The sequence below is a fragment of the Suncus etruscus genome, chromosome 15 (assembly GCF_024139225.1).
Source record: "Suncus etruscus isolate mSunEtr1 chromosome 15, mSunEtr1.pri.cur, whole genome shotgun sequence".
Lineage (NCBI taxonomy): Eukaryota > Metazoa > Chordata > Mammalia > Eulipotyphla > Soricidae > Suncus > Suncus etruscus.
This window is the reverse complement of record NC_064862.1, coordinates 72612069-72637793: the sequence shown is the minus strand read 5'-3', so window position 1 is coordinate 72637793 and position 25725 is coordinate 72612069. Positions and strand designations below refer to the sequence as shown.

The following is a 25725-nucleotide window of genomic DNA, read 5'->3' as shown; positions in this document are numbered from 1 at the left end:
AAAGCACCCTGTGCAAATGCAGCAACGGGGACCCCTTCCAGGGCTCCCCTTTGCCCCCACCACCCCAGCACCCCTAAAACCCTGGTCTGTGGCAGTTCCCAGTCCCCCCGAGCCCTTGAGGGGTGGCAAGCAGATTGAGATTAGAGGACGGGGCAGTGGTGTCCTGTGTCTTCACTGCTGCCCCCAGGGCATAGATGAGATGCTTCACTCCCCAGGACTCTCTCAGAACCTGCCCAGGCAGCCCAGGTCCCCCAAATAGCAGGAGCAGCAGATCAAACCCCCCCCCTCGGGAAGGGCGTCAGGGTTCTCCAGGTGGGGATCTTACCATGGGTCACCAAGGTCCCTTGCCAAGTTCCAAGGGACCCACAGGGACCTGGCCAGCCAGCATCATGAGCCCCACACTCCACAGAGCCCCAAGCCCAGGGCCAAGAGGGGGTCCAGGAGACAACCCAGGGGTGACCTTCAAGTTTGAGCCCTGTGATCCCTAGAATAGAAGCAACCCTGAGCAGGCGTCTTTTCTGGATGGTGTGAGCAGAGTGGGATCTCGTCTGTGCCCATTTCACAAATGAGCAAATTGAGACTCGGGCCTGAGAGCAACAGCCTGAAGGGAGGCAGAACCAGTGGAGTGGGCCGGAGTGCAAGAAGGCTGGTGAGGGGCCGGAGAGATAGCATGGAGGTAAAGCGTTTGCCTTTCATGCAGAAGGTCATCGGTTCGAATCCCGGCGTCCCATATGGTCCCCCGTGCCTGCCAGGAGCAATTTCTGAGCATGGAGCCAGGAGTAACCCCTGAGCACTGCCGGGTGTGACCCAAAAACCACAAAAAAAAAAAAAAAAAAAAAAAAAAAAAAGAAGGCTGGTGAGTTCCGGGGCTCATGTCCTGCCAACCCACCGGTATCAGAGCATGGGAGACCCGTCACAGCCTTGTGGAGGCTCAGCCCTTCTCTGTCATCTTTCACAGGGCTGCAGAAAACTTGGGAGTGCTTGAGGGGATCTCAGGACAGTTTTGTACACCCTTAGGTGATACTGTCCCGGGTGGGACTCCCAGGACTTTCTTCGAGCACAGTCCCTCACCTGTGTGGGACACCCCCACTCCCTCGGGCACTGGCACACCTCCAAGAAGCCTTCCCTGACCTCCCTGACCTCTTGCACATAGTCTAGAGGAATCTGAGGACACAGGTAGGTACTCAGGGCCTGGAAATCCCACCTCAGCCCATGCAGGATGGGGCACGAGGGAACCCCAGCAGACAATGGGAGCTCTCTGTGTCTCCGAGTTAGGGAGCAGCAGGCAGAGTTTGGGGATGAGAACAGACCCTGGCCCTGTCTTCCCAAGGAGCTGTTGTGGGTCTCCAGCCTCGGTTTCCCCAGTGGGTGCTGAGGCAGGTACGGGGAAGTCCAGAGGCTCATGGGCGCCCTTTCAGTCTTGCAGGCCTGGCCTGGCGTGGACATGGACGTGGCTTCCGAACTGCTGGGCCCCGGGACTGCACTGCTGCTTCTGCTGCTGCTGGGGGCCGTAGCTGGCCTGTGTGTGCGCTGCTCCCGCCCGGGTAAGGGTCTCGGAGCAATGTGGGGGGCCCTTTGGGGATGTGCAGTTGTGGGTTCACCCCGAAGAGGCCCCTAAACCACTTGGCCCATGGCGCCTGCACTGGGGGCTTGGGGTCGGGGACAAGATTTTGAGGGGTGCTGTCTCCAAAGTTGAGGCTTTCCTGTGTCAGAGATCCCTGGGGTTGGTGCTCAGTATCCCCTTCCTGTCCGGGGCTGCCACAGGCTGGGGTGCTCCTTCTTGCTGTCCCCCAGGACTCACTAATCCAGCCTGTTCCTGCAGGCTTGAAGAGGTCGGAGAAAATCCTGGAGCAGAGAATCCTGTGAGTGTTGGGTTCACATCCTCCCCCTGCCTAGTTCCAGGGGACCCTGATTGGGTCCTGGTTGGGGGGGTATCCTGGAGCAATCTCCAGAGTGTCCTCTTCTGGCCCCCAGGAGCCCTGGCTGTAGTGGGGGGCTGACAAGGGTTCGGTGCAGCAGGCAGTGTCTGGGTCTTCCTTTCCCAGATAGTGTTCAGAGAGCTCTGGGGTCCCCCTGAGAAGTGCAGGGGACCCGACAGGGGGGATGTCAGCATCACAGGAGAGAAGGAGTGGCTGGGGCTCAGGGGACACTGTCCCCCCGAAGGAGGCCATGCTCAGAGCTTTTGTCCCCAGAGCATCAGGGAGTCCAGCCCAAGCAGAGTGGGGGGTTTGGGCCAAGGGGCCAGGGTGGGGCTGAAAACAAGACAGGGCTGTCCCAGAGCAGGCCCAGTCTGGGCAGTTGCAGGCTGGGGTTTCATCCTGCCCAGGAAGTCATGTGGTCTGGCCCGCTGCATGATGAAAGCGTCTTGCTGGCCCATGGTCCTGCAATCTTTGAGTGACGTTGGAAACCCCCAGATGGACCTGTAGAAAGAGCCCCTTAGTGCACGACCGCCACCTCCCCCCCTCACCCCCGCAAACCCTTTTTCTCGTTTCCTTTCATAAACTCACTGTGAGGTTTGAAAATAGACCCCCTGGGCCGGCCAGACACTCCTGGCCTGATGCTCACGTGCCTTACAGCTCACCACCCACACCCTGCCTTCTTTCTGGGCTCTGTCCTGTCTGTCCACAGGCTGCGGTTCTGCCTACAGGCCTGTGCCAGCATCGCCAACACAGAACACTCAGGACCCACTTCCTAAAACAGGAACTCTGCACATTGCTGGGTCCCCACTCTGCCTAGGTCAGAGCCCAAGATTTTTTTTTTTTTTTTTTGGTTTTTGGGCCACACCCGGTGACGCTCAGGGGTTACTCCTGGCTATGCGCTCAGAAGTCGCTCCTGGCTTGGGGGACCATATGGGACACCGGGGGATCGAACCGTGGTCCGTCCTAGGCTAGCGCAGGCAAGGCAGGCACCTTACCTCTAGCGCCACCGCCCGGCCCCCAGAGCCCAAGATTTTATCCGGATTTGTTTATCTGTTCCCTCGTCCCTAGGGGCACCATCTAGACTCCAGCACTCCCCATGGTCCAAAATAGTGCCTACCATGCCAGCCCTCCTGTCTACGTTCCAAGGAATAAGAAGAGAGGAAAGATTGGGGCCAGAGTGATAGCACAGCGGGTAGGGCGCTTGTCTTGCAAACGCCCAACCCAGGATCGATCCTTGGCATCCCACATGGTCCCTTGTGCCAGCCAGGAATCTGAGTGCAGAGCCTGGAGTAACCCCTGAGCACAGCTGGATGTGGCCCTAAAACAAAACAAAACAAAACAAAACAAAAAAAAAAAAAAACGAAGAGTGGAAGGAAAAGGAGAAAAAGGATGTAGCCCTGGCAGGCCCAGCTTCTTTGAGTTTTCCTGCAAGTTCCACAACTTTAGCTTGTGTCACTGAGCAGTTTAACCACCTGGTGACACTTCGGCATTGGGGAGGATGGTCTAGATGACCACGTGCTGTGCCCCTTTGACAGGCCATTCCAAGGGGACCCCAGCGTTGAAGTGTCTGCAGAGGGGTGTCTTAGAGATTAGGGCACCCTGGCTCAGGGGACATGCAGGGGCATACACAGGGATTCATCTCACCCTCATCTGGCCCCACTGTGCTCCTTGCCCAGGGCTTCCCGCCCTTTGCTCAGCATGACCTCAATCCTCCCTGTTCTGTGCTCAGCACAGCCCCCGTGCTCAATGTGGCTCCTGTCCTTCCAGGCAGGAGAATCAGCAGAGCTTTGTGGTGGCGCGAACCTGCTCCTGTGAGTACCAAGCCTATGACATTGGGGTGGTGGGGGGTCCTGAGAACCCTGTAGGGGAGAGCAGTAGGGCTAGTGAGGTATGGGGTCCCTCTCAAGACTTCCTTGTTTTTTTTTGTTGTTGTTTTTGTTTTTTTTTGGTTTTTGGGCCACACCTGGTGACGCTCAGGGGTTACTCCTGGCTATGTGCTCAGAAGTTGCTCCTGGCTTGGGGGACCATATGGGACACCAGGGGATCGAACCGCGGTCCATCCAAGGCTAGCGCAGGCAAGGCAGGCACCTTACCTTCAGCGACACCGCCCGGCCCGACTTCCTTGTTTTAAGGATTAAAAAGAAAGCAAAGGGCTGGAGAGATAGCACAGCAGCGTTTGCCTTGCAAGCAGCCGATCCAGGACCTAAGGCAGTTGGTTCAAATCCCGTCATCCCATAAGGTCCCCCGTGCCTGCCAGGAGCTATTTCTGTTTTTTTTGTTTTTTGTTTTTTGTTTTTTGTTTTTTGGGCCACACCTGGTAACGCTCAGGGGTTACTCCTGGCTATGTGCTCAGAAGTTGCTCCTGGCTTGGGGGACCATATGGGATCGAACCTCGGTCCGTCCAAGGCTAGCGCAGGCAAAGCAGGCACCTTACCTTTAGCGCCACCGCCTGGCCCCAGGAGCTATTTCTGAACAGATAGCCGGGAGTAACGCCTGAGCACCACAGACTGTGGCCCAAACACCAAAAACAAAAACAAAAACAAAAAAAAAAAAAGAAGAAGGAAAAGAAAAAGAAAATAAGTGGGCCAGAGAGATAGCACAGTGGTAGGGTATTTGCCTTGCATGTGGCCAACTTGGGGACCGACCTGGTTCAATTCCTGGCATCCCATTTGGTTCCCTGAGCTTGCCAGGAGCAATTTCTGAGCATAGAGCCAGGAGTAACCCTGGAGCATTGCCGGATATGGCCCAAAACCAATCAATAAATAAATTAATAAACTTTAAAAATAAATAAATAAACAAACAAACAAATAAATAAATACAAATAAGGCAGGGCTCGGGGATGGAACAGTGGTAAGTCTTGCACATGGCCGAACCCTGTTAAATTCCTGGCATCCCTGAGTCGGAGAGATAGCATGGAGTTAAGGCCTTTGTCTTGCATACAGAAAGTCGGTGGTTCGAATCCCGGCATCCCATATGGTTCCCTGAGCCTGCCAGGAGCGATTTGTGAGCCTAGAGCCAGGAGTAACCCCTGAGCGCTGCTGGGTGTGACCCCCCCCCAAAAAAAAAATTCCTGGCATCCCATATGAACTAAGCCTGCCAGGATAATCCTGAGTGCAGAGCCTCGAATAAGTCCTGAGCACCACTGGGTGGCCCCACCTCCTCAATATGAGTGGTTTTGTTTTGTTTTTTTGCCACACCCAGCAGTGCTCAGGGGTTACTCTTAGCAGGTTTGGCAGGCTTGGGGACCATATGAGAGGCTGGGGATGGAACCAGAGTCAGCTGCATTCAAAACAAATGCCCTCCTTGCTGCTCTATCCCTCTGGCCCCAACCCCTATATGAATATTAATTGTGTTAAAGGAGAGCAAAAAAAAAAAAAAAAAAAAAAGAGTTAAAATGTTGGTGCCTGGGGCCGGAGAGAATCCCAGCATCCCATATGATCCCCGAGCCTGCCAGGAGCCATTTCTGAGCGTAGAGACAGGAGTAACCCTGAGTGCTGCCAGGTGTGACCCAAAAACCAAATAAACAAGCAAAAAGTCGGTGCCTAAGATAAAACATGAAGTTCAACTGACTGAGAGATGGCAGGGCTGGGTCCCTGGGCGTGAGCCCTGAGTACTACCAGGTGTGACGTGGAAATAAAGACAAAGAAAAAGCAGGGTTGGGGCCGGAGAGGCAGCATGAAGGTAGAGACTTTGCCTTGCATGCAGAAGGTTCGAATCCTAGCATCATCCTATATGTCCCCTGAGCCTGCCAGGAGCGATTTCTGAGCATAGAGCCAGGAGTAATCCCTGAACGCTGCCGGGTGTGACCCAACCCCCCCAAAAATAAAAAAATAAGTAAATAAATAAATAAAGCAGGGCTCAACCAGAAACTGAGGCAGGCAAGAAACAGGGTAAGGGGTGAGGTGAGGTGAGGGTATGTGGCCAAACCAGTCCCTCCCCTGTTCTCTGCAGTGGCCTCACAGTCCTGCCCAGGTCTTCTGATGGACTCAAGTCCCGAATCGGAGTCAGCCAGGTAGGACTGGGTGAAGGGGTTCCCCCTAGGACTGTCCCTTCCGGCCCCCCTCACCAGTGCCCTCCACAGGAAGAAGCTGTTGCTCTTCTCCCCGGCCCCTGAGGGTGAGTGATGGGTCCCGTGGAGGGGTCAGGCTGGGACCGGGTCTGGGGAGGGCAGGGTCCTGCTGTATAGGGGAGACATAGCCCGGCCTTTCTTGCAGCCTCTAGGTACCAGGACATCAGCAAAGGTAGGTGGGCTGGGGAATTGGGAGTGGCTATAGGGAGGCAGCAGGGATCCAGCCAGCCCCTTTGCCTCATGAGCGCCTCTGCCTCCAGGAAGCCGCCTGGTTTCAGACACCACCTACATGTGAGTGACCTTTGACTTGGGGGCTGTGGCTTTGGGAGACAGGACTAGCCTTATGCTGGGGTGGTTCTACCTGAGGGGGTTCTTCCTCTGTGGACATGGGTACTCCTCAGCTGCCTCAAGGTAAACTGAGGCACAAGGTAGGCAGGCCAGAGCCAGGCAGGCCCACCTCATGCCCTCTACTGCACCTCTCCTCTGCAGAAGCCCTATCCCCGAGCACTGTCAGGACTTTGGGTTTTTCCAGAAGCTCCCAGGAGGTGAGGGGGTGATGGGGGATGTTGGGGGCAATGGGGACCCTGAACAAGGCACCTGAGGCTGGCCAAGCAGGGCAGGGCTGGACGGCCAGCACCATGGTTTTGGCGTTACAGAGAAACTGAGAGCTGGAGGGCAGGTCCGGACCTAGACCCCCACCCAGTGGTGCCCCTCATCACCCTTTTCACTGGGTCCGGCTTGGGATAACCCCCCTCCAACATCTGCCCCTCTTGGGAGCCCCAAGAACTAGAATGTTCCAGCCCCAGCAGCTCCAGAGTGGGGTTTGGGTGATCCTGGACCAGTACTCGGGTTTCCACAGTGGCCTCTGACCCAGACGCCGACGCCGACACGGGCTCCTATGAGAATGTGCTCATCTGCAGGCAGAGCCCCGACTCAGGTGAGGATCCCCTCAGCCTGGGGGAATCCCCACATCCCAAAGAGGGGCCCTGACCCTTGTACCCTGAGGGGCTGCTCAGGCGCCTGCATCCTGCTCCCCCTACTCTCCCGTGCAGGTGCTAGCAGCTCTGACGATTACCAGAATGCACAAACCATTCAGCACTGGCGCCTGTCTCAGGGGTGCTCGGGTAGGAACCCCCTTCCCCTGGTACTTGGGTGTCTGCAGTGGGGGGCTGGCTGGGAGCCCTGCTTGGCCTCCTGAGCCTCATGAGCCCTGGCTGGAGCCAACATGGAGCTTGGAGGATACACTTGCCAGTGGGGTTTGGCTGGTTTGGGGCACACCTGGGGGGTGGGGGCTGTGCTCTGACTCTCCCTGTGGCACCTGAGTGGAACCTGGGGGTTCCCCACAAGACTTATGTGCCTTCATCTCCCGCCTGCCCTGTCAGGGCCAGCCCGAAGGAAGGACAAGGACGACGAGGATGAGGAACCAGATTATGTGAATGGGGACGTGGTAACTTCAGAGGTCTAGGGAGACTGGAGGCAGGTATGAGATGGGGGAACCCCAGAATAGAACAGCCACAGGGTGTTGGGGGCCTGAGACAGGAGGCCCTGTGGGGCTAAACTCAGTGAGGTGTCTAGAGGTTTGGAGTAAGGGTGCCTGCCGGGATGGGGTGCAGGGGAGGCCTGGGGTTTGCAGAGTGGGGGTGGGTGGGCACACCCCCTGCAGAACACCCATCCAGCAGAGCCCAATGAGGCCGGAAGTCGCCCCTCCTGTGCACTTCACTTCCATACCCCAGCTTTGTCTCCGGGGCTGGTCAGGGCCCTCCAACACCAGCTTTTCCTTTTCAGGAAGATGTGACATGTGCCCGTGGCCAGCCATCAGAAAAGGGACGCACCCTGTAGGACAGTCCCATGGGCAGGCGCTTGGGGAAGGCCCCCGGCAACCCCCTACGAGCCATCATGAAGTTGCAGTGGCTGGTCGTGTGCTTTCCCCAATGTTGTATAGTCAGTGTGTTTTGGGGACACTGTCCTGTAAATATTCCTGTTCCTCCTGTCTGATGCTCCCAGGGGTGCCTGGAGGACACCCCCACCCTGGCAGGTGCACAGGACTTTGACCGGGATGAAGCAGAGGGGGCAGTCCAAGTCCTCTCTGCCCATGGCTGAGCTTCCTGAGTCGGGAAGTCACAGCCGGGGACAAAAATGCCTCTGGCAGGTCCTGAGAACAAAACTGGGCACGGCCGGCCTTGCCCATAGCTGTGGTGGCCACAACCCTGGCTAGCATTTGGGCAGAGCCAGGAACAGCCCTGGCACTACTGAGTGTGGACAGGCCACAGACCCCAAAATGCCTCTTACAGTCAAACTTGCCAATAAAACATAAATGTCAGAGAAACTCATGTCCACTATTCCCGCCTTAGGTCAAGGGTAGAAGGGACAGAAGTGATGGCTACTCTGAGTGTGGATGGAAGCTGGGGTGGGGCAAGACGCTGAACACCAGGGCATGGTCCAGGGATTGGAGACAAAGAAATGTAGTCACGGGGGCTCAGAGACAGCCCTGAACTAAGGCAGGAGGGAAATTCTGGTGGGCAACATGGCGCTGTCACTCCTTCTCTTACATGGCCAAGATGATTCTGTTACTCCTTCCTGCCTGGGCATCCCGGCTAAGAGAAAGGCCCCACAGATAGCTGGCACTGGGCCTCTGAGCCACACCCTGCCCAGATCTGCGTCTTCATCTTAATTTTGATTTCTGGGCCACACCAGGTGATGCTCGTGACTGCCCCAGGCTCTGTGCTCCAGGATCACTTCACCAGCTGCTGGGGACTGGACCTGGGGCTCCTGCATGTTGAGCTCAACCCACCAAGTCAGCTCCGCAGCCTGCTTCCTTTTTGGAAGCAAGAGGTTGGTTTGTTTTTAGATTTGGGGGCCATATCTGGCTCGGTGCTCAGGAATCACTCCTTGTAGTTGTTGGCCCATATGGGGTGCCAGGGATAGAATCCCAGGTGGGGTCTGTGCAAGGCAAGTGTCCTCTCCACTATAGTTTCGCTCCAGAGCAGTTTTGGAGAGAGGCCAGGAGGCCACTGGAGGCCTTCACACAGACGTTTAGGACTGCAGGGACTGCACAGCCTGAGAGCACCTATCTTGCATGCGGCAACTTGGGTTTGATATCCGGCACCATCTATGGTCCCGATTCCTGCCAAGAGTGATCCTTGAGAGCAGAGCCAGGAGTCTCCTCTGAGCACCTCTGGGTGTGACCCCTACAACCATCAAGATTTCGGCAGGACTAGTCCGGGACGCAGAAGGCCTAGTTCACAGGCTGACCCAGAGGCCAGTTGGGTCGGGTTCACAGGCTGACCCAGTCTTGTAGCCCTTCTCTCTGGCTTGCTCTGAACCCAGCTCTGGCAGGAGGAGTTAAGGGAGATAGCACAAGGGCCTGGCACCAACTGGCCTGAGTGCACTAGGCTGTACCCAGTGCTGGGACCCAAGCACTTAAATCCGAGCTTTGCAGGCCAGCACCGCCCCCCCTTCAAAAGTCACTCTTGGGCTGAAGCCATTAATACTATGGGGAGGACATTTGCCTTGCACATGGGCTCATTCAGGCATCCCATATGGTCCCCAACCCCTGCCAGGAATAGTGTAGTCAGAAGTAATCCCTGAGCATCACTGGGTGTAGCTCCCAAACTAAAACAAAACAGCCATTCTTGGGGCCAAAAAGATAACACAGAAGTTAAAGTGTTTGTCTCGCAATAGCTGACCCCATTTCAATATGGGGCACTGTGTATGGTCACCTCTTTGGGGGGTGATCCTTGAGCACAGAGCCACTAGTGTGACCCCAAAACAAACCAAAGCAACTGGTAAGGAAACTTGCATTCACTACAGCATTCTATTTTTTGTGTTTTTAGCTTTTGGGCCACACTTGGCTGGGCTCAGGAATTATTCTTGGGGGGTGGGGAGGACTTTTTGGGGTGCTAGGAATCAAACCTGGGCTGGCATGCAAAGCAAGTCCCTTCGCTTCTTTTGACACCCTAGTCCCGGCATTCTATTTTTAGGCACAGGGTTAATTTTCATGATTTAAGAAAACGAAAAAAGGACCTTGCAGAGAGCAAAAACCACCTTGCAAAAGGAATTTAGAACTCTAGGGGAATTTTCTCTCACAGGAGCTGCCAGTGGGGATTCCCCAGGAGCCCCTAACCCACAGAATACAATACCAGGGGTTCACTCCCTGATCCGGGGTTCTCCAAGAAATAAGATGCTGTCACCAAGTTGGAGCAAACAGCAGGGTTTTATTAGCTTGTGCCACAGCGGCACTCGGGAGCCGAGAGCCAGGAGCCACATCCTCCAGCTAGGCCAGTCCCAGGCACTCAGGCCAGGGCAGCCAGGATGCCTGGGTCACACCAGGTGCCACAGGAGGTCTGTGTGGTATACAAGGAGCTGAGGTCGCACAGCCCACAATCCAAAGGTTGTCTCCTGCATCTTGGGGGTGAGGACACCTGGCAGAGCTGGCTGCTGAGTCCAGTCTCTAGCTGGCTACTGGGGCCATGGTCTTTTGACACAGACGGGCCAACAGTCCAGCCATCTGCAGGAGGGAGTTCACACCTTCGACCACCTTCATGTGAGTGTAGCCAATTTCCTGGGAAGAAAGGCAAGTGGGGACACAGCTCAGGTGGGGTCCATTCTGGCTGTGTGAGATCAGACCCCACATAAGCATCTGCAGTCACCGAGCTCAGGGACACTCCTAGCAGGACTCACACCCGGGCTGCTCGTGGACTCAGTTGCTCTGGATTAATGGTGTGCTCGAAATTGATGCAAGGAAATGGGTATCTGGCTGGAGAAGGAGCAGTGTGTGATGGGGGCCAAAGAGATAGTAGGGTGGGGAAGGGCAGCTGACCAAAGTTTGATCCCCAGCACCTCGCAGAGTGATCCTGAGCAGAGCCAGGAGAAAGCCCTAAACACTACTGGGTATGGCCCCCAAACAAAGCTGAGATGTAAAACAAACAAACAACAACAAAACAAAGCTGAGATGTAATGAGTGATATGTTTTGTTTTTGTTTCTTTTTTTGATATTTGGGCCACACACAGTAGTGCTCAGGGCTTACTCCTGGTTCTACACTCAGGGATAACTCCTTGGGGGCTTAGGGGATCATATAGGGTGTTGGAGATTAAACCGAGGTTAGCAAGCACCTTCCTCCCTATGCTATTACTCTGGACCCCAAGGAACTTATTTCTCTCAGAAGCACAGCATATGCCTGGAAGGTTCCTAAGTGGGGGGCACTCGGGGGTCAAGAAGACAGAACAGCCCCTCTATTCAGGAACTATGGTGAATGTGACCCCCAAGCACCACCAGATGGGCCCAACTCCACCTAATCATGGGTAGACAGAACAGGAAAGTGTTCAAAGGTGAGCAGAGTACTTTTCCACCCCCACGCAGCCACTCACCCATCTACAGAGCCATTTGGCAGTGGGGTGGGGTCTCAGGGAGTCACATGGACCCCAATACTGCCTCCCACACCTGAGGACTGGCTTAGAGAAAGGAAAACACATCGGGTCATATGGAGGGCCCCTGTGTTGGGGTGGGGTGGGGGCACAGGCAGGGGGGGGCTGACGCTAGGGAAAGCAGCCGCTGCCCACAGGCTGCCCAGAGAACAGCCAGACGCTGCAGCTCTTGGGTCCCCATGTGACCTTCTAGAAAATTCCCTCTCCACACAGATAGGATCTGGACTTTCAGTGCGGGGGAGGTGCAGACACAAAGGGGCACACACAGTGGTTTGGGGCCCTCCCCAGGGGCATTCACATGGTGTGAGTGTGTGTGAGCACTTGTGTGTGTGAGTGCTTGTCCCTGTCTGTGGAATGTGTGTGCATACATATGTCCATCCGTCCCTGGAATGTTCCAGGCCCACCTTAATGAACTCTAGCTTCAGGTACTCAGCCATCTGGAAGGTCTTGCACACGCGAAAGATGTTGCCGATGATGTCCTCGGGGGAATATCCCAGGTGCCACAAGTGCGCCAGGATCTGGGGGAACCATAGGCTGTGATATCTCTGCCCAGGCCACCCCCGTGACTGGGGGCTGCCCTGTGAAAGCCACACTGTGAAAGTGGGGAGCCCCTGCCTCCCCAGGGCAACTGTGTGGGCCCAGCATCCCCGCCTGAAAGTTGGCCTTGGCCCGAATGTTGGGGCCCCTGCCTGATTCTCCCTAACACTTTCACACTTGCTTCACCTATGGGAACTGGGGCAGGGCCTGAATCACACATCACTGCCCCCACAGACTACAGGGAGAACCCTGAATCTGCTATATGGGATAGCCCAAGTCAGGTGAGAATCCTGCAGGTCCTGAGTCAACCCAGCTGCCCTCCAAGCAGGCTAAAGGGAGGACTGAGCATAGCAGGGGGAATCTAGGCTGTCTAGGGCAGGGCTACTGTAATCTCAGTGTTCAGGGATGATGCCTGGCTCTGTGCTCGGGGACCACTCCTACTCCTTGTGGTGCTCAGAGCACCATAGCAGGTGCCTGGGATTGCAACTTAACTGGCTGAGTGCAAGGCAAGCACCCTCCCCGCTGTGCTATGGCTCCAACCTTGCTACTGTTTAATTTTTAATTTTGGGCCTAAGTGTTCATGGGTTAGTCCTGGCTCTGCTCTCAGAAATTGCTCCTGGCAGGCTCAGGGAACCATATGGAATGCCAGGGATTGAACCGGGTCCATTCCAAGTCAACAGTATGCAAGGCAAACACCCTACTACTGTGCTATTTATTTCTCTGGTCCTACTCTGCTGCTGTTTAAGTGCTATACCACCCCGGAGCTACCCACTCATACATAATGTAACTAGTATGGTTGGCTCAGAGCCAGTGAGTGGGGGGGACTCAGGATCCCGAGTGGGGGCTGCACCTTATAGGCCTCGTCGATGTGAGCATCCACGCAGTGTTGAATCATCTCCTTCACCAGCAACGGGTGTGGCTCATCACAGACCTGCCCCAAAGACCAAAGGAGAGGTGAGGGCCTCAGGGCAGGGACCACCGAGTGTTACTTCCCATTTAAGGAAAGCACGCACCAGATGTGGTTTTTTCCTTCCCTGGTGCAGTGCCTTTCCTCTAAAAGAATTATTTGCCAAAAGGCCCGCTTAGCAAAGTCAATCATTTGACCCTTTGCGTGGATCATTGGCGGTAATTCCAACATGACTGTAACATTACATTTTTCTCTCTATTTGGCCACTATAGAAATCCAGCCTCAGCTCTCCTACAGACAAAGAAATGTCAGTACCAAAAGCCGGCCAAAAGTTCCCTGCTGGCTAGTTCGTATAACCTGGCGCCAACACCTTGTTTTTCTGAGTCTAGCTCTATGATGGTAAACAATTATTTCTGTCCCCCCTAAAATCTATTTTGCAGCTACTACATAGACATCATAAATATCTCTGTCTCTCTCCTCTTGGCATTCTTGAAAAACCTGCTTTTTGCTACACTAAAAATATCCCCAGCTCTGGTTTCACTGCCCTCCAGCAGAGTTCTTTCTCACCTGAAGAACGGTCTTTTAATATGTAAATTTAAGGCCTGTTTCCCCATTGTACTGTTCTCCTGCTCTTTGAGGACACCCTGCATTCCAGAACCTGTGCTATAAATGTCATCAACTGAAAAGTAAATTTGTCTCTCCTCCCTTGGGCGAGGGTCCCCATACAAAGCATTCTGTGTGGTCTCATTTATTTCGGATTTCATATTCCTCCACTCACGCTCCCGCTTCTCTCTCCGTGAAAGGTTCCCGGACTCCACGAAGGTTCTGCTTAGCAACACTAACCCATCTGCAGCAACTGAGACCCTCCCCATCTGGCCCAAAACAGAAGGGAAATGGGGCCAGCGGAAGCTGCAGGCATTCCCACACCTTGGCCCATTACTTGCTGGACAGCGTTGGGCCCTGGACCCCAGCCCACCCACTTCTGCAGGGAAGTTTCTGTAAGCTTCAGAGACTCCCTGGTCTCCAGAATCCTAAGAGTTCTGCTCTGGGAGCTTAGGGAAACTATGGCTTTCATCATGTTACTGACCCTGTGTCCTCAGAATGCTCCTGCCAAGGCTGGACCCTCCCATGAGGCTGAGGAGGAACCTCCACAAGACACCAAGAGGGCGGTCAAGGAGTGGGGGCACCTTCAAGGCCCTGAGAAAGCCCCTCAGTGTGGGTGAGCGAGCCTCCCGCTGCAGCATGATGGCTGAGCCTTAAGGCCGGACTCCCCCACATAGGGCTCTCAGTGGTGCTCCATATATCAGGGCAGTACCAGCGAGGGGGTGGCCCCCGGCCCACCAGCATCCCCAAGTTCATAGATGAACCCCCATTCAGGGCAACCGGCTGGGACATACCTTGAACACGTTCTCGCTGTTGATGTAGCCGAACCCTGAGAATGTTGACTGCACGTTGTTGAGAGCCTGTGGGGAAGCCAGGCACAAACTGAGCCTCCCTCGAGCCCGACTCCACAGTAGCTAAACCCAGGTAGGGATAGAGGTTGGGGCACACCTGCCGCATGTCCCCCTGTGCTGTGAACACAATGGCCTCCAGCCCGTCGTCCGTGTATGGGACCTGCTCCAGCTCGATGACCCGCAGCAGCCGGGCTAGCACTTGCGCGTCGGTCAGCTTCGTGTAGCGCAGGACGGCACAGCGTGATTGGATGGGCTCTGCGGGAACAGGCAGGGCCCATGCTCTTCAACACACTAAGGTCACCCCTTTTGCAGGGTCCAGCCTGGCACGCAGCAAGGGGGCACTTCCAGAAGGGAAAGGAGTCAGGGGACACACCTTGAGAGGGTCCAGCAGCTTTACATGCACTGGCTGCACCCCAGAACCACAGGGGTCATCAGCCACATCAGAGGGTCTGAAAGTTCCCTGGGACCTTGATGTTGAGTAGCCCACACACAGCCTACAGAAGCCGCTTGCTCCCCTAGAACAAGCCCCTCCCAGGCCTTCCTCCAATTCTTTTTTTTTTTTTTGGGAGGGGGACATATCTGGTAGCACTCAGGGGTTTACTCCTGAGTTACTCCTCGGGGGACCAGATGGGATACCAGGGATTGAACCTGGGTCAGCCACATGCAAGGCAATACCCTTCCCACTGTACTATCATTCTGGCCCCCATTTCCTTCCCCCAGTTCTTCCACTCAAACCCAATACTTGGAAGCCCCTCTCACTGCCACCCTGTGGAGCCCCCCACAATGCCAGGACTCCCTGCCGTTCTCTCTCTCTCTCTCTGCCGTTCTCTCTCTCTCTCTGCCGTTCTCTCTCTCTCTCTCTCTCTCTCTCTCTCTCTCTCTCAGGCACACACACACACACTCAGGCCCACCATGCTGCTCATTGTTGTTTGTGTATTCTAGGTTTTTTTTGTTTTTTTTTTGGTTTTTGGGCCACACCCGGCAATACTCAGGGGTTACTCCTGGCTGTCTGCTCAGAAATAGCTCCTGACAGGCACGGGGGACCATATGGGACACTGGGATTCGAACCAACCACCTTTGATCCTGGATCAGCTGCTTGCAAGGCAAACGACACTGTGCTATCTCTCCGGGCCCTGTGTATTCTAGGTTTAAGGGTTAGAGCTAGTGCTGGGGGCCCCCCTGCTCTGCAACCTTGGGCCGCAACCTGCACTGGTTGTAGTTCCCTCTTCCCAGAGGGTCATAGAAGTTTCATGTAGCCTCCGGGAGGCCCAAGCCTCACCTATGATCTTGTCGGAAGCATTACAGGCCAGGGCGAAGCGGGTGGTCTTGGAGTAGATCTCCATGGTCCTCCTCAGAGCTTGTTGGGCGCCATCGGTCATACTGAGACACAGAAGGCACTGTGGATGGGGTCCAGGACCCAACCGACACAAGAAGCCTCCAACCCAGAGCCAGGCTATCCCCGCCATCCAGAGACAGCCCAGGATGGGGCTGGAGCAATAGTATAGCAGGGAGGGCATTTGCGTTGCACGTAGCTAACTTGAGTTTGATCTTATGGTCCCCCGAGCATGCCAGGAGTAACCTGAGGGCCACAAGGTATGGCCCAAACCCAAAATAATATAGCCCGGGAGACCTGAATTAACCCGGAAAGGGGCAACAGCAGCAGGAGCTAGAATCCCTGCAGCCCGTTCACTCTCTCTGGTCTGGGCTCACTTGGCAGTGCTCAGGGGCTACTCCTGTTAGTGCTTGGGGGATCAGGACCCCCAGCACACAAAGTAAGCATTCTGCCCTGCCACCGAAAGAGAGAGAGCGAGCGAGAGCAAGAGAGAGAATATGTGTAATTTTATTAGGACACAGCACTCACCCATCTGCTATGTTTAGGATAAGTATTTATGCATACACATGTGCACATGTGTACATGTGTGTATCTGTGTGCATATATGTGTCTAAAGGCTCACACCCAGGATGTGTGTATATGTTCATGCATGCATCTCACACATGTGGGCCTGGCACCTACCTGTCAGCCTCATCTAGGATGATGATCTTGTGACGGCCTTTGGGGAGGGTGACTTTCTGCTGAGCAAACATCTTGATTTTGTTCCTCACGACATCGATGCCTCTAGAACACAAGCTCAGTTTCCTTCACCAGCTTTTCTTTTTGGCCACCCACCCACTTGACCATGCTCAGAGAACCATCTGGGATGCAAGGGATGGAGTCTGGGTGGGTCGTGCACAGGCCCTCCCCACAGTCCTGCCTCTCCAGCTCCAGCAAGATGCTTAAAACCGCAGTCTCAGACTCCCACCCACCCACCTATCATTGGATGCGTTGAGCTCCAAAACCGCATCCTTCAGTGCAGGACCCAACAAGGCTCGCGCCAGACACAGGATGCTGGTGGTCTTGCCGGTTCCTGGAGGGCCCTAGGAAGGAACCTGATCTCTGTCAGCAGTGCCTCACCCTTGGGACCCCAATCCCCAACCCAATAGTCAGCATAGGCCTCCAGCCTGATCCTGCCCAAGCAGGGGTGCTGGGAAAGGGCATGCGGGTAAAAATGGGGCCCCAGAGGTCCCAGGCCCAGTGCTCACGGCAATGATGATGTTGGGAACATTCCCTTCTCGAGCGAAGACCTGAGGAGGAAACACAGTGACTCACTCTTCTGCTTTGGGCTATCACTGCCTCACCACTGCCTCATCCTCATTACAACCACCTGTCTCCACGGAGGGGAGGGGACTTGGGCCATATTGTAGTGCTCGGGGAGCTAGCTATTCCTAGCTCTGTGCTCAGGAGTGTGACCCCTGGCAGTGCTCAAGGTCCTTATATGGTAATTGAGGATTTGAGTGGGGTCAGCAATATACAAAGCAAGTACCTGAACTTCTATGCTATCTCCCTCTCTTTTTTGGGGACCACATCCAGCAGCACTCAGGGTTACTTCTGGTTCTGCACTCAGAAATTACTCCTGGCAGGCTTGGGAAACATATGGGATGTCAGGGATCAAACCCAGGTTGACTGTATACAAGGCAAACACCCTTTCCTGTGTGCTACTGTTGTGCTACTGCTTTGGCCCTCTCTTTTATTTTCAGACTACATTTAGGGACACTCAGGTCTTACCTCTGGCTCTGTGTTCTGGCCCTGCAAGGCAAGTTCCCTCCCTGCTGGACTTTTTTTTTTTTTTTTACCGCCCCCCACCCCTGGACTTTCACTCCAACCCTACGCCTATCCCATCCTTGAATTCTCCACAACCACCTTTTTTTTTTTTTTGCTTTGTGGGCCACAGCCTGTGATGCTCAAGGCTTACTCCTGGCTCTGCACTCAGAAATCGCCCCTGGCAGGCTGGGGAACCATACGGGATGCCAGGAATTGAACCGAGTCCCTCCCAGGTCGACCGCATGCAAGGCAAATACCCTACCACTGTGCTATCTCTCTGGCTCCATCACAATCTTTTTTTGTTGGTTTGTTTGGTTTTTTTGGGCCACACCTGGGTCAGCTCAGGGGTTACTTCTGGCTGCAGAAATCGCTCCTTGCTTGGGGGACCATATGGGATGCCAGGGATCGAACCAAGCTCCATCCTGAATCGGTCATGTGCAAGGCAAACGCCCTACTGCTGTGCTATTGCTTCAGCCCCAGAAAGCACAATCTTTTTTTTTTTTTTTTTTTGGTTTTGGGTCACACCCAGCAGCGCTCAGGGGTTACTCCTGGCTCAGAAATCAGTCCTGGCAGGCTCAGGGGACCATATGGGACGCCGGGATTCGAACCACCATCCTTCTGCATGCAAGGCAAATGCCCAACCTCCATGCTATCTCTCTGGCCCCCAGAAAGCATAGTCTTAACAGCTCCAGGTAATACCTGTGCCCATTCATGTCTGCCAAGCTCCACTCTGAGTTTGGATCAGAGGCCATTTCCCCTGTTCTCCCCTCTGGGCTTTGACTCCACCCTCCTCTGGGTTTCCCCAGACCAGGGGACCCTCTCAAGCAGCCTCTGTGGGAGATGTAGACAGCACAATGGGGAGTACTTCCTGTGCCGAGCTCACAGTCTATGTGGGGGCTCTGCGGTTTGGAGGTCACCATCTGAGAAGAGCTTCGCCCTTTCGAAGAACAGTTTAAAGGGCAAAGACCGACTGACAAAGGCCTTGAGCGTCCTGAGGAGCACAAAACATGTACGTCACCTCTCTACTAGCTCCTCCCTCATATCCTAAGGATGTGCGGCCAAGCCACAGTGATTTCACACAAGATCAACCATGGAGCAGGAATGATAGCACAGTGAGAAGGGCATTTGCCTTGTATGCAGCAACACAGATTTGATCCCTGGCATCCCAGATGGTCATTTGAACCCTGATCAGTGAGAGCAGAGCCGGGGCCAGGAAGGTGGCGCTAGAGGTAAGGTTCTGCCTTGCAAGCGCTAGCATAGGACGGACCGGACCATGGTTCGATCCACCGGCGTCCCATATGGTCCCCCCAAGCCAGGGGCGATTTCTGAGTGCATAGCCAGGAGTAACCCCTGAGTGTCAAACGGGTGTGGCCCAAAAACGAAAAAAAAAAAACAAAAAACAAACAGTGAGAGCAGAGCCAGGAATCAGCCTGAACACTGTTGGGTGTGGCCTAAAAACTAAAACAGAATCATGTAAAATTTTATTCTGTTACTTTTCTTTTTGGGCCACACCTTGAGGAGTTCAGGAATTACTCCTGGCTCTGCACTCAGAAATCGCCCTGGCAGGCTCAGGAACCATATGGAATGATTGGAATTGAACCTGGGCCCAACCCAGGTTGATAACATGCAAGGCAAAGGTCCTACCACTGCACTATCGCTCCACCCCCATTTCTTTTCTTTTTAAGGAAGATGTCTAGTTTTTGTTGTGAGGGCTGGAACAAGGGATCAAACCCACACATGCTTTGCCCACTACTGAGTCAGAACTCCAGCTCAAGAGCATTTGTTCTTTTGGGGGTGGAAAACCACACCTAGTGGAGCTCACAGGACCAAATGGGGTGCCGGAGATCAAACTGGGTTTTCCATGTGTCCTATCCTCATACTATCGCTCCAGTCCCTAACTCATGTTTTTATTTGTTTTGTTTACCTTGGGGGCCACACCCTGAAGTGTCCAGGATTTACTTCTGGCAGTGTTCAGGGGACAGCACTTATGTCAGGGATTGAACTGGGGTGGGCAACATACAAAGTTAATGCATTCACCCCTACACTCAAGTCCCTCAAAGTCATTTTTGGGTAAAGTGCCACCCCCAGTGAGGTTTGAGGGACCATCTGCGGTGGCAGAGACAGGGCTTAGCTCAGCCATGAATAAGACAGGAGCCCTACTCACTCTACTACCTCTCTGGCCCCTCCAGACCCTAAGAAGCTCCACTTACCTCCAGCCGGCGCACAGTGTCGTCATTCCCAACAATCTCACTCAGCTTCAAGGGCCTGTATTTTTCAACCCTGTAGTGAGAAAACACAGAACCATGTGTCCGACCTGGCAGCTTGCAGGGTAACCAAAGGGCCATTCCAACTACAGTCAAAAGCTGATGCCCATTCAAGTTTAACAAATGACCTTGTTGAGGTCCCCAAGTGCACGAGAACTAGATGCTGGGGTTAAGTCAGGAGATACCTGCCCCACCACACCATAGCCTTTGCTCTGACACTCTCTGATCCAACAGCAGGGCTGACCAGCCCAGACGCACAGGTCTGCACAGAGATCAGGGGGCTACAGTGTGAGAGGCAGCTGGAGCCCTCCCCTCTAAAGGGACATGAGCTCCTAGAAAAGAAAAGGCAGCCGGGGGCCGGAGCGGTGGCACAGGTGGTAGGGCGTTTGCCTTGTAGGTGCTAACCTAAGACGTACTGGGTTTTATCCCCCAGAGTCCCAAATGGTTCCCCAAGCAGGGGCGATTTCTGAGCGCATAGCCAAAAGTAACCCCTGAGGGCTGCCGGGTGTGGTCCAAAAAAAAAGAAGAGGCAGCTGATCTGCTACCACCTGGCCATCAGCTCTCCCTGGGCCTTTACCACACCTGGAGATGTGAGTGGAGTTGGGAAATAGCTGAAGGGAGTGAACACGCCTCTGGTGCACATTTTGCAGATCTAGACCAGCAGAACATGCTTGCTCCTTACTCAAGGAGAAAATGGTAGGGTAGGTTCTTCTCGAATGTAACTCCTGCTTTTGAGAAACCAGAGTGAGGCATGAATCTGCCTGGAGAACCCCAAGGGAGTGTGAGGGGCAGAAACTTCAGCTGGAATCTGAAGAACATGCTCCTCCCTCACCAAATTACAGGACTCACCAGAGGCAATTTTCTCCCCTTCATTTTTCTCCAGGGCATCTTTTGCCTCCAAATACACTGCACTTGCTCATTTCCCAAGCATCTAGTATAGCACAGGTAAAATATAAGGCAAGTCACAAATACAATCTCGGTTTTGTTTTGGGGTTACAACCAGTGGTACTGGGGGCTATTCCTGGTGGGATTGTGCTTCAACCCTTCCAGCTACTCCCTGATCTTCCAGTAGCCATATTTAAAAGATGTATAAGGGAGAGGGGGTGTGAAGAGATAGTAAAGTGAATTAAGGTGCTAGCCTTTCAGGTAGCAGACTTGGGTTCAATCCCTGACAACCCATATAGTTCTGAGCTCTGCTAAGAGTAATGTCTGAGGAAAGAACCAGGAGTAACCCTGTGGCACCCCCCAAAAAAACCCAGGATAATAACTCAAAGTAAAGGAGGCCCCAGGAGCTCCATCAAGTATAAATATCTTTTCAAAATAGGAAAGATAGGACAGGTGCAATAGCACAGAAAGGGCTTTTGTCCTTGCACAAGGCCAACTCAGGTCTGGTCTCTGGTATCCCACCATATGGTTCCCCAGAGCAAGGAGTAACCCCTGAGCACTGCCGGGTGTGGCCCAAACCCTCCCCCAAAAAAGGAAAAATGAAATTAATCTTACTATAACTGAGCTAAATATCGTAAAAAAATTTATAGTGAACATGCAACCCATTAGAAATTATTAGTAAGATTTCTTTTTTTTTTTTTTGGTTTTTTTTTTTTTTTTTGGGGGGGGGTCACACCCGGCAGTGCTCAGGGGTTACTCCTGGCTGTCTGCTCAGAAATAGCTCCTGGCAGGCACGGGGGACCATATGGGACACCGGGATTCGAACCAACCACCTTAGGTCCTGGATCGGTTGCTTGCAAGGCAAACGCCGCTGTGCTAGCTGTGCTATCTCTCCGGGCCCTAGTAAGATTTCTTGACTTGGGCAATTGACAGTACAGCTAAAGACACTTCACCATTCCCATGCCCAAGAGTGCTCCATTTCTTATCTGCTGTCATCAGAGGGGAAGAGTGGTGGCAGAGATACAATAGAGGTGTCTTGAATGCAGGCTTGGGCCAGCAATAGTAAAGGGACGTCTTGAATGCAGGTTTGATACCCTGCACCCCATTAGCTCCCCAGCACCCCTCTAGGCCTGGTCCCTGAGCACCACCGGGTGTGTCCCTAACACCCCCAAAACAAAAAGGAGACGAGATCCGGAGAGGCCAAGGAACAGCCAGATCTCCAGGTGCCAGGAGATGTGAGGGTGTCACAAGTGATGGGACCCCAGCGTCTGTCACCGTGCAAACCACATCCTAGAGCACCCCAAAAGGCGGGTGCAACAGAAAGATCCTGGAATAATGCCCCAGGTCCCACACACATTATTGACCACGCGGACCCTCACCACGGCAGCTCGTAGTGGCCGGCGCCGCTGGAGGTGCTGCTGGGGGCAGGACCAGGCTCTGGCACCCCGCATTCGCCCGTGCTACCACCTTCTTGCACCTCCATGCTCCGCCGCCGCTTCCCGCCACCGAGGCCCCGCCCCTCGTGCCAGTGCGCATGCCCGTCCCATGACATCACGGAACCAAGCCCCGCCCCGGCGCGAAGGACGCCGGGAGCGCGCGGAAGTCCCGGCGCGGCTCCTTCTGAGCCTGCGCAGACGGGGTCCGGCCAGGCGGGGAGGCGGTTGCTATGGCAGCAGTTGCTAGGGGAGACCTGGTAACCCAGCTGAAGGGAGGGAGGGAGAGTCGAGGACACAGCCGATGGCTTTAGCCAGACACGTTCGGGGGTTTTCAGCCCCGTGATCTGGCTCGGGGCCGGCGGGGTGAGAAGATTCTGATGCCACGTCGTAGGCGACCTGCCCGGGCCCGTCTCCCGGCGCCCACAGACATTGATCATCCGGGTCTCTCCGCGGTGCTGCGCGCGCTCGCTGGCTCCTGTTGGCCTAGATGGGAATTGCAGGGCCTTTAAAAGGGGACTTTAACCTCCAGGAATGACCCTGAGCACCCCCAGGTTGTGGCCCCAAAACAAACAAAGAAGCAAAAAATAGGATTTCATGTCCATAAGCAGTTTGGAGATTTTTTTTAAATCATTGCAAAATAAATAAATAAATAAATATAAAAATAATCATTGTGCATCTAAGCGTTTCTCCGAGAGCCCTAGTGTCCAACTAATGAAATGATTGAGAAAAGGCCTGAAAAACGACCATCATTACTCTGCCCTTACCTTACCGTGAGCCAGATCTGACATTCTCCTTGTCTGACACAGAAACAAGTTTTCCATTTTATTTATTATTTAAGTGATTAAAAACTGCTCCCATTATCATTGAGTGGTGGAATCAGGTTATATGTCCACCATGTTGGGAAAGCAATTTGTATAGAGTTTTTGGGTCACACGTGGCCACATTTTCCGGGCTTACTCTTGGCCCTGCACACAGGTATCACTCCTGGCAATCTCAGGACCATATGGGATATTGAAGATCCAACCTGTGTTGGCTACATACATGCAAGGCAAATGCTCTCCCCAATGTTCTGTCTCCTCAACGCCAATTTGTATAAAATTTCTTTCCTCCAAGCCCTCCTGGAGTGTCCCTGGTGTCCCCATCAGCACTTCAATTCTAGCATTGAATTCTCTGGACCAAATGGCTATACTATAATGGGTGAACCTTGATCTCCTGAATCCTACTTGGATGATCCCACCAATAGTATCTCTTACTGCACACCTAACCACATTGTATCATAAGTTCATAATAAAAATAGACCAACTGGGACTAGAGTGATAGTATTGCAAAGGGCCTTGGACATGCCTGATCCAGATTTGATTCCCAGCATTTCATATAGTCCCCTGAGCAAACCAGAAGCGATTTCTAAGTGCAGAGCCAGGAGTAATCCCTGAGCATCACCGTGTGACCAAAAACAAACAAACAAACAAACAAAAAAAATCATTCCTGGCAGACTCGGGGGACCATACGAGATGTCAGGAATTGAACCCTGGTCATCCATGTGCAAGGCAAATGACCTCCCCACTGTGCTATCAGTCTGGCCCCAGGACCAGGGCCTATTTAATCTCAAGATCTTCATTGCTCACAGGACTGGGCCTCATGTTGGTGGTTGTGATTCCAGAACATTTGGGGTGATTCCCTCTCTCAGCAGTGAAAATCGGGTTCCAGGAAGATAACAGGGAGAATTGGGTCCTCTAAACATGATCATTGAAAAAAAAAATAGGAACTCTGGAAACTATACATATATGTGTGGGGGGTTCACAAAGTTGTCTCAGGCAGGTCCAGAGGCCACCCCCAGTGATCTGGGCCATCTGCGTCAGATGGTGATGCAGTCAGTGCTGCTCAGCCCCCAGTGCTAGGACCATCAGGGAGTAATTACTGCAGGAGTTGATGTCATGTAGTGGCTGGTCTGATCTCAACCTTCTTTGAGCCTCTGGCCACTATACTATCTTCCCAGTCCCCAGAATTTGTTTTGCTACCCTCATCTTTCAGCTATCTTCCTCTAGAAAACCCCACTTGTTATAACTTCAGGGAGGGGGGATTCCAGACTGGAGGGCAGAGGTCAGAAGTCCCCAGGAACTTGCACACTTGAGGCTTGAAGGATCCAACTCACTGCCTCTTACTCGACCCGGGCCCTGTCTGAACCCCTGAATCAGAGTTGGAGCTCCAAGCCCTACACTTGCCAGGCAAATGCTTTAAGCACTGAAGCCCTGAAGCCCTGGATTTTTTCCTGTGCAATGTCTGTGCTTCTAGGGTGTTTGGTACCTCCACCCTCTTTCTTTCTTTCAATATTTTTGGGGGATCATGCCAACAGTAAGGCTTGCTTCTGACTCTGCATGCAGGGATCATTCCTAAAGGAATCAGGGATCATATGGGGTGTGGGATTGCACCTGGGTCTGCAGAATACCAGACAGGCAGGCTCTCTACCCACTGCACTGTCCCTCTGGCCCATTCACCTGCTTTTCCGAGCCATGTCTCCAAATGTCCAGGGGTGTGGAATCCATGTTCGTTCATTGCTCACAGGCTCAAAGGCACCATTTCTACGTGGGCGCAGAGACATGTTTCCTCAGTCTCGCCCAATCAGTGCCAATTGGGCAGGAATCTCCAATGACTCAAATACTGAAACAAGTTTGTTTTTTTTTGTTTTTTTTTTTTTGTGGTTTTTGGGTCACACCCGGCAGTGCTCAGGGGCCACTCCTGGCTCCATGCTCAGAAATTGCTCCCGGCAGGCACGGGGGACCATATGGGACGCCGGGATTCGAACCGATGACCTTCTGCATGAAAGGCAAACGCCTTACCTCCATGCTATCTCTCCGGCCCCACAAGTTTGTTTTTATAAAGGCAATTCTTCCAGTCCCTGTGCTCAGCACTCATGGTGTTTATATAATGTGAGGGACTGGCAAACTCCTTTCCGCTCCCCTCGAACCATGTGGAGCCGTCCTGGACACTTCATCGATCACTCTTCAAAATCACTCTTTTCTTTCCCTCAAGGAGAGCATACAAACTTTGCTGGAAATGTAAACTTGTCTGGAAATAGCTCTGGTTTTCCCTTGGGACTCCCCCCACCATGATAAGCTTCATATTTTACACACAAACACACACACGCCCACACATTCATGCACACACCTCCCACTACACAGTTTAGAAACGAGACATTTCCAGTCACTGCAGACAACAGCAGCTAATTTTTTCCCCTTGGGCAGTGTGTCCACAGCCCCACCCTATGCCAGACCTGTTGGGGTTTTCTGGATACTGTCTTCCCTGCAGTACTTAGAATCCCCCCGGGGACTGGAGAGGGTGCCCCAGGAGTTCACTGCCCCTTGGGATATTTTTCTGCTTTCCATACAGAGCCTCTGCTATTAATTTGGGACCCACGTCCATTTACTGCAAGCTGAGGCTGCCAGTTCTGGCCCATCTGCTGGGCCACTCTATCCCCATATGGGGACCCTGGAGATGTTCGGGGAAATGGCGAGTTTGTGCTGTTATTTGTGTGTGTGTGTGTGTGTGTGTGTGTGTGTGTGTGTGTGTGTGTGTGTGTGTGTGGTTTTTGGGTCACACCTGGCAGTGTTCAGGGGAAACTCCTGGCTCCATGCTCAGAAATTGCTCTTGGCAGGCACGGGGGACCATATGGGAAGCCAGATTCAAACTGATG

The 25725-nt window shown here is 53.6% G+C and overlaps 1 protein-coding gene and 1 long non-coding RNA gene across 3 annotated transcripts; one reads left to right on the top strand and one right to left on the bottom strand.

Moving 5' to 3' along the window:
* Window positions 1-1821: 1821 nt before the first annotated feature.
* Window positions 1822-6042, top strand: LOC126031296 (uncharacterized). Its single transcript, XR_007503271.1, has 4 exons — window positions 1822-1862; window positions 3687-3730; window positions 5871-5931; window positions 6001-6042. It is a non-coding gene; the product is annotated as an uncharacterized LOC126031296 (long non-coding RNA).
* Window positions 6043-10182: 4140 nt separating this feature from the next.
* On the bottom strand, window positions 10183-22108 carry RFC2 (replication factor C subunit 2). Of its 2 annotated transcripts, XM_049789526.1 has the most exons (11): window positions 21978-22108; window positions 19660-19729; window positions 16891-16932; window positions 16619-16725; window positions 16325-16426; window positions 15590-15690; window positions 14408-14565; window positions 14254-14319; window positions 12800-12880; window positions 11817-11930; window positions 10183-10549 (listed from the first exon to the last, which is right to left on the bottom strand). In XM_049789526.1, exons 1-11 carry the CDS (start codon window positions 22079-22081, stop codon window positions 10439-10441), a joined length of 1056 nt encoding a protein of 351 aa, XP_049645483.1. In that variant the 5' UTR covers window positions 22082-22108; the 3' UTR covers window positions 10183-10438. The 2 variants fall into 2 exon arrangements, with proteins under 2 accessions (XP_049645483.1, XP_049645482.1); XM_049789525.1 differs by lacking the exon at window positions 10183-10549 and having other exon boundaries at window positions 11372-11930.
* Window positions 22109-25725: the final 3617 nt, after the last annotated feature.

Coding starts and splice junctions, on each gene's coding strand:
- RFC2 (XM_049789525.1), bottom strand. CDS start 22,081: ATGGAGGTGCAAGAAGGTGGTAGCACGGGCGAATGCGGGGTGCCAGAG. Junction 19,730..21,977: donor GGCCACTACGAGCTGCCGTG/GTGAGGGTCCGC, acceptor TTCTCACTACAG/GGTTGAAAAATACAGGCCCT. Junction 16,933..19,659: donor ACACTGTGCGCCGGCTGGAG/GTAAGTGGAGCT, acceptor TTTCCTCCTCAG/GTCTTCGCTCGAGAAGGGAA.